This window comes from Jaculus jaculus, chromosome 10, assembly GCF_020740685.1.
Source record: "Jaculus jaculus isolate mJacJac1 chromosome 10, mJacJac1.mat.Y.cur, whole genome shotgun sequence".
NCBI classification, from domain to species: domain Eukaryota; kingdom Metazoa; phylum Chordata; class Mammalia; order Rodentia; family Dipodidae; genus Jaculus; species Jaculus jaculus.
The window spans coordinates 85,480,623-85,497,029 of record NC_059111.1 but is presented as its reverse complement, the minus strand read 5'-3'; the positions used below and the strand labels follow the sequence as shown (position 1 = coordinate 85,497,029).

The following is a 16,407-nucleotide window of genomic DNA, read 5'->3' as shown; positions in this document are numbered from 1 at the left end:
GGGTTTTTAGGGGGCGTGGGTGTGGGGTTACAGACTCGAGCAGAAGCTCCACAATGGTCGGGGAAAACATGGCATGAGCAGAGTCAGAACATCCCTCCTTACCAACATCAGGTGTACAACAATAGCAAGCGAGTATGTCAGCTAACACTGGCAGGCTAGCCCTAATAAACCATCAGATTCCAGCCCCAGCAACATACCTCCTCCAGTAAGGCTCCAGTTTCCAAATTGCCAGCAGCTGAGAATCAAGCAATCAAAACACATGAGTTTATTATGGGAGACACTAATTTGAACTACCACACTGAGCTCTCTGCTGTTTATTTTACAGTAGTAGCATTTGAAACCAAGGCATTGCACATGATAGGCCAATGCTATACCATTGAGCTGCATTCCTAATGCCTGAAAGATTTGAAATTTAAAAAAAAAAAATATATATATATATATATATATATATACACACACACACATATATACATATATATATATGTATATGTATATATACACATACACATATACATACACACACACACACACACATACACAATCTAACTATGAAAATGGATCAACACTCTGAACAAACCTAGTAGGTCTGGTCTTCAAGAATCAGGCCCCCTGTGACTTCTCCTCCAGCAAGGCTGCTAGAGACTCAAGTTGTAAGCTCGACATTAATCAGAAATCCTTGAGGCTTTATGGGACATATGTTAGCATTCAAACCACCACACTATAGGTCATATTTAGTGTTTTCACATTTATATAATAGTATAAGTTGCATTAAAGTACTAAAGATATGGAAAGCATGCATTCTTGTATGTTAAATAGAATTATTGTAAAATAAGACCGCATCAGTGTTTCCACATGAAGGTCATTCACCTTTGTTCCCCCTTCTCGTGGCAGGTGTGGGATGGCACCAGGACCCCATTCCCTTCCTGGAGAGTCTTAATACAGGACCAAGTTCTAGAAGGTGATCCGAGTCAAATTCAGCGGCTACAGAATCTGACAATAGACATTTTAGTCTATGATAATCATGTTCAAGTGGCAAAATATCTCAAGGTAAGGTTGAGTAACACAATGCTTACAACTCTGTGCTTTTGTAATTTTATATTTGGGAATGATGTCTATATGATTACATCTCTAGGTGGCATTTAGAGTCTAGAAATTAACTGCTAATCTACTTTCTTGATGTTTTAAGTTAGAAAATATTTCTAATGTAATGTATTTAAAAATATAATGGGAACTGGAGAGATGGGCTTAGTGGATAAGGCATTTGTCTGTGAAGCCAAAATACCCAGGTTTGATTTCTCAGGACCTACGTAAGCCACATGCACAAGGTGGCACATGTATCTGGAGTTTGGTTACAGGGCTAAAAGCCCTGGCATTCCCATTCTATCTGTCTCTCTCTCTTTCTCTCTCTCAGATAAATAAGTTATAAAAAAAAAAATTAAGAGGGGGCAGGAAGATTATAAGAGCCACAGGTTGAGACATAATGCCCAGAAGCATTCCCTCCTCCCCCCAAAATAACTGCTGCTCCCACAATGCATAAACTACAACCCCATAGGGAATACCTGCAACCCCACTGAGGAGCATCCCTAATGTAATGGGGGCAGGAACAAAGGAAAAGAGAGTATCAACACTTGATGAACCCATACAAAACATGTTGGTAATAATAATAAACTTAAAAATATTTTTTAAAAATGTAATGGACTTTTTATTTGAAAATCTTATCAGAATGCTTTATCCATATTTTATTTTACTTTGGAAATAGTTCATAGAAATGTTGTTTTGTAAGAAATACTGCTTTAAAGTAACACTGGGTATATAAAATACTTAAAATTTTGGGAACATACTGAAATTCAGTGATGTATGGATATAGTAATATGGTTTCAATCACACTACTAATTTCTAAATAATTACAAAGTGAAAGAAAATTAGAGGAGCAATCCAGAGAAGACCACCACCCTCAGTGATCAGTGTGGACATGATCAGTCATGGTAAAATCATAATTATAGTCACATGGTGTGAGGCTATGGGAAATGCCATTTAGTTGCTTCTGTGGTACACTTACAGATACAGATGTTCAGAATCTAGTCATGATGCTGCATCAGAAACTGCAGCAGAAGGACATTCTTTCTTATAAGAGTTAATAAGTTAAAGACAGACTATAGAATGTTCTAGACTGAAGGAGATTAAGCTATACAAATAAGTGCAATCCATGGATCTAAATGGGACCATTTTGCTGTAAGGATACTTGAAAAGAGTCTGATGATTCAATAGCAGTGTGCACTAATGTTAACTTTCTAATTAGAATGTTTAGATTTGTGGGAAAGATGAAGGGGCGCAAGTTCTTTCACGGGCCTTAAGAACTACTCTCTGGCTGTATTCTAAAGTTAATCAGAGATGAATAAAGCAGAAAAGGTGAAGAGCCCTGCACAGCTCACTGCAAGGAAAGAACTATAAATTATTACTTATTACTACTTAAAATTGTTGTCATAAAAACATGTAAATGATATATTTATGGCACCATAATGATTAGACTACATTACAAACCTGGAAACCTTGGCAATGGCAAAATTGATGTCTATCTGAATTTTTAGTTCCAGCCTGGCAAAATGGTACGCAACTGTCATCCAGTTGTACAAAGAGGGTGGATTGTGAGTTTATGGCCAAATGGGGCAACCCCATCACAGAATAATAATAAACAATGATAAAGTTTAGAAGATACAGAAGGCTACCACCAAAGCAGTACTTCACCAAAGTAACCACTACATCTTCATTGTTTGCATGCTGTGTCAAGAACTGGCCTTTGCACTGTTTGTGTCTGTCAAACAAAATCCACTAAAATATTACTTTAAATGCCAAGGAGCAGTTCAAAATAAGTGAGCTTTCAGCATAAAGCTATCCAAAACTATTATCCTACAATAAATCATTCATGTCATAAAAAATGAAGCAAAATTTCAATTTAATATTCAATAAATAAAATATTTTCAGGTTATATATAATTTTTAGAATATCTACATGTTCTTATTTTCAAGAGAATACTGTGACTCATAGTGTATACAAGAACAGAGGTATTAGAACATAGATACAATCAGAAGCAGCTGCCCTTGCTTCTCAGAACTTTGACTGACTTTGCAGCTCTTGTGAAAATACTAACAGTAACATTTGGCAGGCACTGAATGTGGTTTTAACATTGACCAATATATTGACCCTATCCCATTTTATGAAAAAGTGAGGCATTCAAAAGTTAAGTGAAAATTGCAAGATTCCAGTGAAACTAGCAACTAAATCCACAGTGTCTGTGTCCACATCTAATAAACACTAGAGATAATGGTCTGTGATCTTACACATCTTCCAGCTGAGGGGTAGGAAGTGAAAACCAAACAGTAAAGTGCACATCTCCACTCCAGTACTGCTTCCTCTTGGAAAGCTAATATTCCCATCAGAAGACTTGCAGGGCCACACTCTGTTACCACTCAGCTCACCCGGTTCAAATCAATAAACTGTGTGAAGGCCACGGCACAGGCAAATAACAGTAACATGTCCTTTATAAACGTGTGTGTCTAAATGTGTATGTGCATGCTAAACCTGAGTTTGTTTGTTTTTTAATGCATTTGGAAAATAGACTTTTGATACTTGCCTCTGGAAAATTTTATCTGCGCTGAATAGTTTACCTCAGGAGCAAAAATAATGACAGATCTAAATGTGAAGGTGTATGTAGTATGTGGAGAGAGATCTTTTATGGATGGGAAGGATTATCACCTCAGTTCTGTTCTGCACCATGTTTTTTGGTCATTTGAATTCCCTTCTCTGTGATGAAGTCTGTTTCCTGCTTTCTTTCTGTGAGTCTCAACAGCATGGTGATGCAAGGGCTCTCCGTGGAGATTGTGTCTGCTGATAGTTCTGAGTCCAGTGCTGTGTTTTTAAAACCATTGCATCTTCTCTGCCTTAACCACTAGAGGGCGGTATGAGCACGCACAATTAAAGATACTCATAGCATTATAGTTTGTTTGCAGTGTAATAAGTGAAAATTTTTTTCTCTTTGTACTATAATTCTACATTATTCAATGTCTTGATATCATCTGTTTACTACAACCTCTGCAACACTCACATAACAGACAGTCTTCAATCACTTTATATGGATAAACTCTTATCAGCACATTAAAACAACTATTCAAATTTACATTGGACATATCAGAATATATAAAAAGTCATAATTTGTTATATAGAACAAACATGTTTTCTGGTGAAGATAATAGTGCAAATATAGATTGTAATCATTTTTTTGTAATTGATGCAGTTCACATCTCAAATTATTTTTACTACTTTAATGCTATCATTTCACAAATATTTTATACAGATAGGCATATACAATGTTACATTTTAAACTTCATCTTTAAGCTAAAGGCATTTTTAATATCTTATCATAATGCAATTATTGACATAATTACATTTTGACCTTCAGTGTCCCAATAACTAGTTTATCTACACAGAAAAATAAAAATATTACACCTAAAGAGAAACTTTGGATGGCTCAAGGAAAGTGTTATTTTTTTCCTAGAGGAATAGTGACATCTTATTAGTCATATTTCTTATTTTTTATTGGTCTGTATTGAAATGGACCTTCTAAACTATGACTTTCATGACTTTATTATAATTCATTTTGCTTGTGTCTTCAGATACTTACTGTTTGTTTGTTTCTTTTCTATTTTCTGTTTGTTTTTTGGTTTTTTGAGGTAGGGTCTTGCTTTAGCCCAGGCTGACCTGAAATTTGCTATGTAGTCTCAGGGGCCCTCATACTTACTGCGATCATCCTACCTCTGCCTCCAAGCGCTGGGGTTAAAGGAGTTTGCCATTACTCTGGTTTTGATAAGACCAAAGCAACATTTGTTTTTTATTATAGAACATTAAGGGCATTTCATAATATTTTGTCAAGCTTAAAAAAATGCTGCCTCCAGAAGGAATTTCTGATAATAACAGTTTGTCATCTTCACTCTGTGCAGATAAATAACTTCCATCCTGGCCTTCCAATCCTTTTGAACAGTGTAAAATAATGATGGGGGAGCGCAGCCGACTCCGTGTGCTCACTGTTCAGACTTCCTTCCACATGTTTTATCACATCTTTGTATAATGCTTTGAAATAGAAGTCCACACACGAATCTTTCTTAGTCTGCCTGCTTGATCTCACTTACTGCTTCTTAAGTTCTCTTCTCCCACCCCGTCCCAATCCTGGAGATGTTTGCTGCTCTTCCTAGTCTGTGTATTACACTTTCGCCCTCCCCTCTTACCTTATTCTTAAAATTGACATGGTACTTCTCTTTTACTTACATTTTTGGAATTGCCTTTCGGGTTTCATGAAAGACAATTTTGATTAAAATTGCTTTAAATTTAAAGATTAATTTGGAGAAAAATATGATATTTAAACTTTCATCTATCAAGATAAGATCCTTTTCTGTTTATCAAGTCCTTTTAGGTTATATTTATCTTCTGTACTAGAATAGCTTCAAGACATTGATAAATTCTTGGCTGGGAAGCTGGCTCTGCAGTTAAAGGTACTTGCTTGCAAAGCCTGCTGGCTTGAATTCACATCCCAAGCTGCCCACCTGAACAAGACACAAAATGTACAATCATCTGGTGTTCATTTTCAAGACAAGATACCCTGGCATGCCATATACACATACACAATACACAAAACATGATAAAAAGAATAGAAATTTTTGTAATTTCCAGTATCTCATTTAGAGCCCATAAGGAAAATGAAATTTCCTGGGTTTCCCCTTTTTTTGTGTGTGCGTTTTCCTGACCCTCTATGTCCTTCCTCCCCAGCCATGTTACAGGATTAAATTGGGGAATTTAGGGCAGAAAAGCTAGATATCTTCCCCCACAGTTTGTCTTCAAAGCTGTCATGATTGGATTTGGAAGAAAAAAAAAACACCCTGAAAAAGGAAGCAATAATGTCATTAACAAGAAAAAATGGAGAGAACCACAGAAGGCAGAAGTGGAAGTTTGATTTTCTACTCATCTGTCACTTTTCCCTAGTGCGTGCGTGTGTGTGTGTGTGTGTGTGTGTGTGTGTGTGTGTGTTTTCTCTAATAAGTGTGATGTCACCACTGTGTGGTGAATGTGTATAGGGGAAAAAGAACAATACTCAGTCATCCAACCATCCTTCTGTGCATGTGAAGAAAGGTCCCCAGTTTGTAACCCCTCTTGTTCATAAATCTTCATTTAAAAACAGAGTACTCCTTCCTTTTCGTAGAGGTCAATATATTGATTTTTGTTTTGTTGACATGGGGTTGCCCAAGATGGGTTTGAACTTGTAGGCTCAAACCTCACTCAGTCTCACATACCTGGGTCTACAGGCTCACACTGCTGCACCTGGCTTTTCATGCTAGTACCTTTCATTAACATTCTATATCTCTTTCATTGGGATTCTTGATTGAAAGAAAATCCAAGGCTTCCTAGACTAATTTTAGCAAAACATCTTAGACTGACTATAGGCTGTTTTGTTAAAAACTCTGGATTAGTCCTATTTGAACCCACAGCATATTTCATATTATGGTGATACAGTTACAAATGCATTACTAAAGTTTCTTTGTATAGAACTGTAGGAAGAGAGCCAGGCACACCTGTAATTCCAGCACTCAGAAGGCAAGGTCAGAAAGAATGATGAGTTATTGGTCTAAGATAAGCAGCAAGACCCTGTCTTAAAAAAAAAAAAAAAGAAAAAAAGAAATAGAAGAAAAGAAAAGAAAGAAAGAGAGGGAAGGGAAGGGAAGGGAAGGGAAGGGAAGGGAAGGGAAGGGAAGGGAAGGGGAGGAAAGAAGAAAGGAAGGGAGGGAGGGAGGGAAAGAAAGAGCCTATGGGATACATAAGGATGATTTTTATTTTGATATAGTTGCATGTTTATAATTTTTCTAGTTTATCTTAGAGAATTTCAATAATAATTAACTTTATTTTAAACCAGTTCAATCAGGTTCTTTGTAGAAACCTTAATCTAATACAGTGGTTGAATTTCATCTGGATAATAGGGTTTTTTACATTTTAGTCTGTCTGGAGTAGACTGTGTCTCATGGGTTAATATGTGTCACATACACTCTCATGTGTTTAGTTTGGATGGGGAATCCATACAATGATGTCCAGTCACACAGGTATAGTGCAGCAAGTATCTGTTGTGCGTATATATCTTTGGTTGTTATTGATGGTATTTGCTGCAAAAATTTTATGTGTTAGAGATTATTTGGGTTTTCACCCATTTTCTATACAATCTTGTTTCAGGTTGGAAGCTTCCTTAGGCTCTATAGCCTCCACACCAAACTTCAGTCAGTGAACTCAGAGAACCAAGCTTCAGTGCTCAGTCTGGAGTTCCATCTCCATGGAGGAACCAGTTATGGCCGGGGGATCAGGGTCTTGTCAGAAGGCAATTCTGATGTGGATCAACTGAAAAAGTGAGTTTTCTTGTAACTGCATAAGAAACATAAAGAAGGTATTCATGAAGTTACCTTCCATGAGCATTTTATTCCTGGAAGTAGTAGGTCTTGGTGTGATCCTCAAAACTTCCTTTTCCGTTTTCTCTTTTGTAACTTGTTACTGGTCTGGGGATCATGCAGAACTGCCAAGGAAATGCTGTCCACTACTGGACTATATTCCTAGCTATATCTCCATGTTTTATTTGACAGATAAGCCAAATGAAACAAATTAAGTGATGGTAATTCAAGAAGCAGATTAGTACCCAAGCCAGAGGCATAATTTAAATTTTTCAGTGGCTAAAATCTGCTGCTTTTAGCCTGTTCTTTTACCATTTTATTCTAAGTTTAGCAATACACAGTGGTAAATAGATTTTATCCAGTTTAGAAAATTTAATTACATGTCAAGAATTCCAAAACTACTTAATCCTACTGTGAAAAAAAATACCATCTTTCTAAAGCACTTCTGATTTAGCACACCACAGTGTTTTCCACTGTCATATTTTTAAAAAACTTATCATTTTAAAAATGTTTAGAAAATAACATCTTAAACCCTGCTGTGTTCTCTGCTTCTCTACTTATTAGAGCATTTCTAGTAGGTACTATATGCAAAACCATTAAACTAAGATACTAAAGAAATTAATCCTTTCTGTAAATGAAATAAAATATCATGTGAGTTTTAGTTTGTTTCAATTGTCTTTAAAATTAAAGAAGTTAATATCTTACTTATGTTATTTTCACTCATGTTGTGTAGCAATATAGCCATTTCTTGAATCTAGAGCACGATTTTTCTAACTCAGAATATTATCCGTTATATTCTCAACTTATTTTGTCTGTAGTGTTTTGCTGGATTACTATTCCTCGTAGACCTTTCCAATCTTGGTTTGGGATTTTGAGGGCTAATGAACTCTCGGGTGATCACAGAAAGGCTACAGACCATTGACTGAAGAATATACACCAAAATGTATACACAGCTTCAGTGAACTCACTTTGTGGGCAAGCTAGCATACTGGGTTGTCTTTGTATTTCACAATTTGACATAATACTCTTTCAACTTCAGAGCTCTAGAATCTGCAGACTTAACAGCCAGTCTTCCTCCAGAAGCTATCTGTCAATCAGAACATGAGGACAACTTACTATCCCTTTCAAGTAAGGACAGCTTTTAATATTGGCCATTTACTTCCTTACACCTCAGTCAACATCATTCTTTTTAATGCCTTCTTCCTTCTGTCTCATTTGGGGTGTGTGTGTGTGTGTGTGTGCGCGCGCATGAACGCACGCTAAACATTTACTTGTACCCTATACAAAGGTGAGTGTATGTATGTATATGTATATGTGTGTGTGTATGTGTATGTATGTGTATGCGTATGTGTGTGTGTGTGAATATATATATATATATATATATATATATATATATATATATATATGTAACCTCACTTGATTTATAATATGCACATATATTTATACAGTATTTGTATTCATTAAGAATAATCTGTGTTTCCGCTAGAAAACCTTGTTGTTTTGTAAAAGGAACAGAAGATGTGTGGGCCTGGTTATCTCAAATAGCTCAAGTATACTTTGTTCATATGTGTCTTCAATCTGTACGTAGATTTGCATTTGAAGTATTGCAAATACAAGTAAAGCTCTCTGTTACTTTACTCTTGCTGTGACCCTATACCAGAGTTTCAAAAAAGAAGGGTTTATTTGGGTTTACAGTTTCAGGGCTCATAATCTATCACAGCACAGAGAAGGCTTGCCAACAGGAGGAGGACCCTGGCTGGTCACATTTTTGCATCCAGAGTCAGGAAGCAGATAAGTGAACAGGAAGTAGAGCCAGGCTTATAATACTGAATACCACCCATAGTGAGCCATTTTTTCTAACAGTTCTACTTCCTAAAGATTCCACAGCCTGCCCAAACAGTGCCACCAGCTGACAATCAAGTATTCAAACACATGAGATTATAGGGACACTTCACATTCAACCCACAGCATTAAAGGTTCGTGGCCATATCATGAGCATAAATACATTCAGACCAACTTCCAAAGCCCCCATGGCCTTTAGCAGACTTGATGCTGTTCAAAACACCAAAGTCTCTTCTGAGACTCAAAGCAGTCTCTTAATCATAAGCCTCTGGAAAAGTCTAATCACAAGTTGTATGCATTCAACATAAAATGCTACAGAATAACACTCCCATTTAAAAAGACGAATGGGGTATATCAATGGAAATCGGACCAAAGCCAGAGCAGAATTCAACACAACCCTAAATACTGTAGCTTCATGTCTACTTCCTAGGACTTGAGAAAGAATCTGGGATCCAAAGAGCTTGATTGAGCCCACGGGTGTGGGTGTGGGTGTGTGTGCATGTGGGAGCCAGAGGTCCACCTTTGGTGTCTTCCTTAATCGATCGCTACCTTACCTTTAAAGACAAGGTCTCGCACTGACCCTGCTCTCTGGGTCAGGTAGGCTAATTAGCTAGGGATTCCCAGGGACCCTATGTCCACCGCCTCAGCACCAGCACCCCCAGCTGTCACATGGGTGCTGGGGATCCAAGCTCAGGTCCTCATGCTTGTGCAGCAAGCACTTTACTGACTACATTGGCCCTTCCTTCTTCATCATAGATTCTCCAGTCTTGCTTCAGTTCTACATTGTCTTGATTAGTGTGCCTTGCCATCATGAAGTATAAGTCCACTAATGCTATTGTTTGTCAAGATTTATTAAGCATTTTAGATTCTTTACATTTCCCCTGAAATGGAAGATCTGGTTATTGATTTTTATATTTAAACCTATGTTATTTTGATTAGGATTGCATTGGATATACACATAATTTGTGTGTGGAGGGGGGCCACTGTACAGTGTTGAGTTATCCAAATCAAAGACATAATGTATCTCAGTATCTATTTGAATGTCTTTAATTTCTGTCAGTATTGCTTTTCATTTTCATTTCAGTGCCATAGTAACCTTCTCATGGACTTAGGATATACTGTAATTCTTCCCAATTCCTTTTTTATAGGCTCTGGATCCGTATCACTTTATGAGGTAGAAAGATGTCAACAACTGTCTGCAACAAGTAAGGCCACATACCATGTTTCGTATTGTTCACAGAACAGAAATTACCATATTGAAGTTTGTCTTCACACATCCCAACCAGCCCCCTCTTACCTCACAGTAACAGCAGATATGTTTGTATTCAACTTCCCTCACCCTGTACAGGCATAAAAAATAACATGTCAGGATGGCCGAGCGGTCTAAGGCACTGCGTTCAGGTCACAGTCTCCCCTGGAGGCGTGGGTTCGAATCCCACTTCTGACAAATGCAAACATTTTGCCGGGCGTGGTGGCGCACGCCTTTAATCCCAGCACTCGGGAGGCAGGGGTAGGAGGATCACCGAGAGTTCGAGGCCACCCTGAGACTACATAGTGAATTCCAGGTCAGCCTGAGCCAGAGTGAGACCCTACCTCGAAAAACCAAAAAAAAAAAAAAAAAATACATGTACATATCTCCATATGGAATTTTTATTAAGTACACGTTAATTAAATAATATATACTGCCATCAAAATATGAAGATCTCATATTGGAGAAATGACGTCAGTATGTAATTGGAAAAGACCAGATAAGACTTGTGTGATATTAGGGCTGGGTATGCTGTCACCTTTTGCTTTAAATATCACAAGAAATTGGTCAATTCTAAATATGTCCTTAAAATAAAATGTGTTCGTGAGGGTTTACGTTAGATTAAAACTAGGAAAATAAGTGGTTTTCCTGACCAATTGATGTTCATAAGGTTTGAATATTAGAACAGAGAAGTGTTAACAATCGAGGAAAGGTTGTTACCAAGGGTCACCAGCCAGTTTATAGTAACCAGTATAAACTGACCACAACTATCCAATTCTTCTTACTGCAGTTTGCTGAGGTGACTCATTTTATCTATTTCCATGGCATTTGCCCCCACTACTTTTCTTCCAATTCAATTTCTTAATTGCTGTTCCTCCTTTTCTACCTCCCTCTTTTCCTCCTCCTTCCTCTTCCTTACCCCCAACTTCCCGGATCTCTTCCCTCTCACAAGCTGTCCCACCACTGTGATAATTAGGCAAACCTTAATAACCTTTTCCACTCTTACCAATCTAATTTAGTATAAAAGATAGGAGCATCTCTCATTTGCAATACACAGGTAGAGAGCCTATGTGATAAATAATAGCAAATGTATTCTCTTGTGTTCTTTTGGGTAAATTCCAGCGAGACCTTAAGCTGTTGCTAAACAGGGACTTAAAGATCAGCACTGCAGAGAACATTTTTCAGTATTGTGAAATATTGTGACATTAATTTTCTTGTTGAAATAAGCCTTACTATTTTCCTGAAAACCTGTTAATTCCATATAAAAATAAATTATTATACACATCTAGATAATTTGTTCTCATCCCAGTTACTCATCATTTAATGAGTAGATTTGGCAGACACCTGGCATATTCCTGGCACTGTGCTTAGGGCCCCGGGTGCACTTTCAGAATAATGTAACCTTAGCTTTCATGGAATTAACACTTAAGAGAGCTTAAATTAAATAGATTTTATAGTATCTATTTGGCTTGGAAAATCAGAGAATATCCTTGGTTCTCATTGGTTGTTCAATCTGATTTAATGTACAAATTCTGTATAGTACTTACAGATCATCAGTACTTGGAGAAGACACCAATTTGTGCCATTTTGAAACAGAAAGCCCCTCAACGGCACCGGATTCGTGCGAAGCTGAGGTCGTATAAGCCCAGGAGGCTCTTCCAGTCTGTTAAACTTCATTGTCCAAAATGTCACTCACTGTAAGGATTCTGTTTTCAAAAAAAAAAAAAAAAATGCATATCACATTAGTTTTGTATGTTGCTATAAGTTTACATCATTTTAAGTCTGAGAATAAGTAATTTCATGTGTAGAATTTTGGAACATGATGATGTTTTAAAGGGAAAGCACTAAATTCTTAATGAGAAAATACTTCTGAATTCAGACTTAGTATTAGTGAATAAAAATATTTTTTTTTTCAGATCTGAAAAAGAAAAACTTAGAAATATCTTTGGAAAGGCTTTGGTTATAAAAATAACTTCATAAATATGAAACTTTGTTAGCTGAAATTCTTGAAAGAAATTGTAGGCCATTGAAGTTTTTGTTAGAAATATTTCTTATCTGCTTACTAATTCCAAAGTAGTAAGTGAAATTCAAATTTTCTTTAGTTAAGGATATGTCATTTTTGGGCTGGAGAGATGGCTTAGCAGTTAAGGTTGTTACCTGCAAATCCAAAGGCCCAAGTTTCAACTCTCCAGAACCCATGTAAGCCAGATGCACAAGGTGGCACATGCGTCTGAAGTTTGCTTGCAGCAGCTAGAGGCCCTGGCATGCCCATTCTGTCCCTCCTTCTGCCGCCCCCTGCTTCTTTCTATCAAATATATAAAAATACATAAATAGAAAACTTAAAATTATGTATGCTGCTTAAGGACACAAACACATTGAAATTACAATAGAAAACTATATAATATATCTGGGCAAGCCAGGTGTGGTGATACACAACTTTAATCCCAGCATTCGGGAGGCAGAGGTAGGAGGATTGCAGTGAGTTCAAGGCCAGCCTAAGACTACATAGTGAATTCCAGGTCAGCCTGGGCTAGAGTGAGACCCTATCCTAACAACCAAAAATAAAACCAAAAAAAGGAATACATTATAGCTTTTCACTCTTTGTATTTCAATCACTGGTTATTATGTTTATATATAAATACACATATCACATTATATAATGTTTAGTAGTATCAACACAAGACATATCTGGATATGTTTTCTTCCTGTTCATCTTTTTAATGTAATATGCCATTTTCTCTTTAAGTGGATCAGATGATCTTTGGGAAAATGTCAGTAATTGATGGATGTAAAGACTCATGATACCAAATGTACCATAGGGAGCTATATAATGTATATGTATAGCTATATATGTTTATATATGATTTGTTAATACCTTTGCAGAGTTACATGTATGTATGTGTTTATATTTTGTGGTGGTGTGGATATGAATGTATGTTCCTCATAGCCTGAGGTATTTCTTTTTAATATTTATTTGAGGAGGGGGCCAGATAGAGAGAGAATGGGTGAGCCAGAGCCTCTAACCACTGCAAATGAACTCTAGCCCCATGCACTATCTTGTGAATTTGGGTTATGTAAGTACTGGGGAATTGAACCCAGATCCTTAGTCTTTGTAGGCTCTGAGCCGTCTCTCTAGCTGCCTGATGTTTTTGTTTGTTTGTTTGTTTTTGTTTTGAGGTAGGGTCTCACTCTAGCTCAGGATGTCCTGGAATTCACTATGTAGTCTCACGGTGGCCTTGAACTTGTGGTGATCCTCCTACCTCTGCCTCCTGAGCACTGGGATTAAAGGCGTGAGCCACTACTCCTGTTTTAAACTGGAGTTTTTGAGAATATGCCAGAGTTGTTTTCTGATACTTCATTGTTACTGATTTTAGGCAAGAAGTTCCATATGAGGACAGTTTGCATAGAATTCTGCAGGATGCTGCAACTAATATTCCAGATTCCAAACTACAAAATACATCATTGTATGATTCTAAAGCCTGGACCACGGAAGATCAAGGGGGACGAACAGTAGTGATTCATTTTGTGAAAAATAATGGTATCCTCCCTCTTTCAAGTGAATGTCTAATTTTGATAGAAGGTAAGATACTTATCACTGTTTCTTTTTAGATTATTGCTGTAATGCATTGGTTGCTTTTTTCTAAATAATTGTTAAATGTATTTTAGGGGCACCTAGTATATATAAAGCAAGAGTACTCTTAATGTAAATGTCACAAATAGAGGATATTATTTAAGTTGGATGCTAATATACATATACACACATTTACCTGAATTGCATTTCCATATGATACATTTATCTTGTATGTACATTTTCCGGTCTTGTTGGATTCCTGCCTGGACTCTTGTCAGTTCCAGGATGATCATCTACTTCAACAATAGTACTTATAGAAAAGTTGATTGTCCTATAGCCTCTGGATGTCACTCTTGTTTCATAAAAATGGATGTATCTAAGTCAAGAAAATGCACTGAAAAACAGATAAACATGGTATACTAAAAGAATGAAATATTATTGCTTGTTTTTATTTATTTATTTGAGAGCTACAGATAGAGAGAAAGAGGCAGAGAGAGAGAATGGGCATGCCAGAGCCTCCAGCCACTGCAGACAAACTCCAGATGCATGTGCCACCTTGTGCATCTGATTTATATGGGTCCTGGGGAACTGAGCTTCAAACCAGGGTTGTTAGGCTTCACAGGCAAGCACCAAGTAATGTCTCCAGCCCCTTATTGCTTACTTTTAATTTCCTTTGCATTTTTAATATTTTTTGTTGCATTACACCCTTTTTCCCCCAGTTCCAAATTGAGTTTCTTTCTTTTATTTTATTTATTTTAATTAATTAGTTTTGTACTCAGCAAATACAGTCAGTTTGGTACCATTATTAGGCTCATCTGTGACTTACCCCCTCCCCTTGGCACCTCCTTGTTGAGGTATATGGGTCATGCATTGTGGAGTTAGCCCACAGTTATGTGTAGGATAAATGTCTCTGCATATCATGACCCAACATGTGGCTCTGACATACTTTCCACCCCCTCTTCCACAAAATTGCCCTGAACCATGTTGGGTTCATTTTTGGTCTGCTTCAGTGATGAGGTGTTGGGGGCCTCTGGGTCTCTGGCTCTCTGATTTGGTAGGAGTTGATTTTTCTCTCTGTTGATCTCCTTCCCCCTTGTGCTGGTATCCCGTTCACCAGGAAAACAGCACCCTTGCTTGTTTCACCAGTTTTTCTTAGTTTTAGCTGGGGCCCTTTTGACGTATGATGGGGTGGCTCTCTTCTTAGGAGCTACATCTGTCTTTCTTTCCCCAGGATCTGCAGTGCAGCTAGGTGGTTGCCATCTTGGCCGGAAGTCCGAGTTTCTTTATTTTCATGGAGTCTTTTTCTTCTACATAACTTTTCATTATGAAAGAATCACAATTTATGTAACTTGTTTTAGAAAAATATTTTATTTCTTTTTAAACTGAGCATACCTCTTCTAAAACATTTTGGGTTTTCTTGTTTGTTTTGTTTTGCTTTTTGTTTTTTGAGGTAGGGTCTCACTCTAGCTCAGGTTGACCTGAATTCACTATGTAGTCTCAGGGTAGCCTCAAACTCTTGGTGATTCACCTACCTCTGCCTCACGAGTGCTGGGATTAAAGGCATGCACCACCACACCCGGCAGCATACTATTTTTTGTCAACACTTTTTTTCAAAAAAAAGCCTAATCATTCTTGAAAAATATGTGAACATGAATATCTGTATATTTAAACAGCATCATTTTCATGATCATAAAACCTTTTGCTTAAATACAGTTGCAATATGCTAGAAACTAACTGATGTCTATTTTTATTTCATCACCACAGCTAGTATTGTCTTCTAAAGATATAATCCTACTGTACATATGCTTTCAACAACATCTAAGGTTTCTTAATACTCTGTCTTGTCAATATAGACTTGACCTTTTAAAAACTTGATATATTATTAAGGTTTTCGAGAGAAACAGCCAGTAGATTGATTGGGGCTGGGGAGCTAGTTCAGCTAGTAAAATGCTTATAGTACTCAAAGTTGTCCTCGGGATTCCCCCTTCCCACATACACACATGCACACATACACACAGATTTATTATTACCAGTATTTAGATCACATGATTATGGAAACTGGTAAGTTCCAAGATGAGCAGCATGGGTTGGCCCAGTACAGCAAGTAGGGTAGGGTAGGGAGGTGGTAATCTAGAGCCTGACCAAGACCCAGAAGCAGCTAGTGCCTCACTCAGAAGAAGGTTGCCTCTGATCCAGGACTTTACCTGATGAGATGATCCTGCCCAGTTTGGGGGAGACAGTGTTTTACAGTCTTCCAGTTTAATTGTTAG

At 37.3% G+C, this 16,407-nt stretch overlaps 1 protein-coding gene and 1 non-coding gene across 5 annotated transcripts in view; both read left to right on the top strand.

The window, feature by feature from the left end:
• Pot1 (protection of telomeres 1) overlaps positions 1-16,407 on the top strand; it is a 75,594-nt gene that overhangs the window by 46,751 nt on the left and 12,436 nt on the right. For 3 of the 4 annotated variants that reach the window (XM_045160902.1, XM_045160903.1, XM_045160905.1), the window contains exons 7-12: positions 892-1,047; positions 7,267-7,436; positions 8,515-8,603; positions 10,466-10,522; positions 12,107-12,263; positions 13,941-14,146. In XM_045160902.1, coding sequence (XP_045016837.1) covers positions 892-1,047; positions 7,267-7,436; positions 8,515-8,603; positions 10,466-10,522; positions 12,107-12,263; positions 13,941-14,146 — 835 coding nt within the window. The remainder of the gene's footprint in view (positions 1-891; positions 1,048-7,266; positions 7,437-8,514; positions 8,604-10,465; positions 10,523-12,106; positions 12,264-13,940; positions 14,147-16,407) is intronic. The other variant, XM_045160904.1, reaches the window with a different exon arrangement.
• On the top strand, positions 10,682-10,764 carry Trnal-cag. Its single transcript has one exon. It is a non-coding gene; the product is annotated as a tRNA-Leu (tRNA).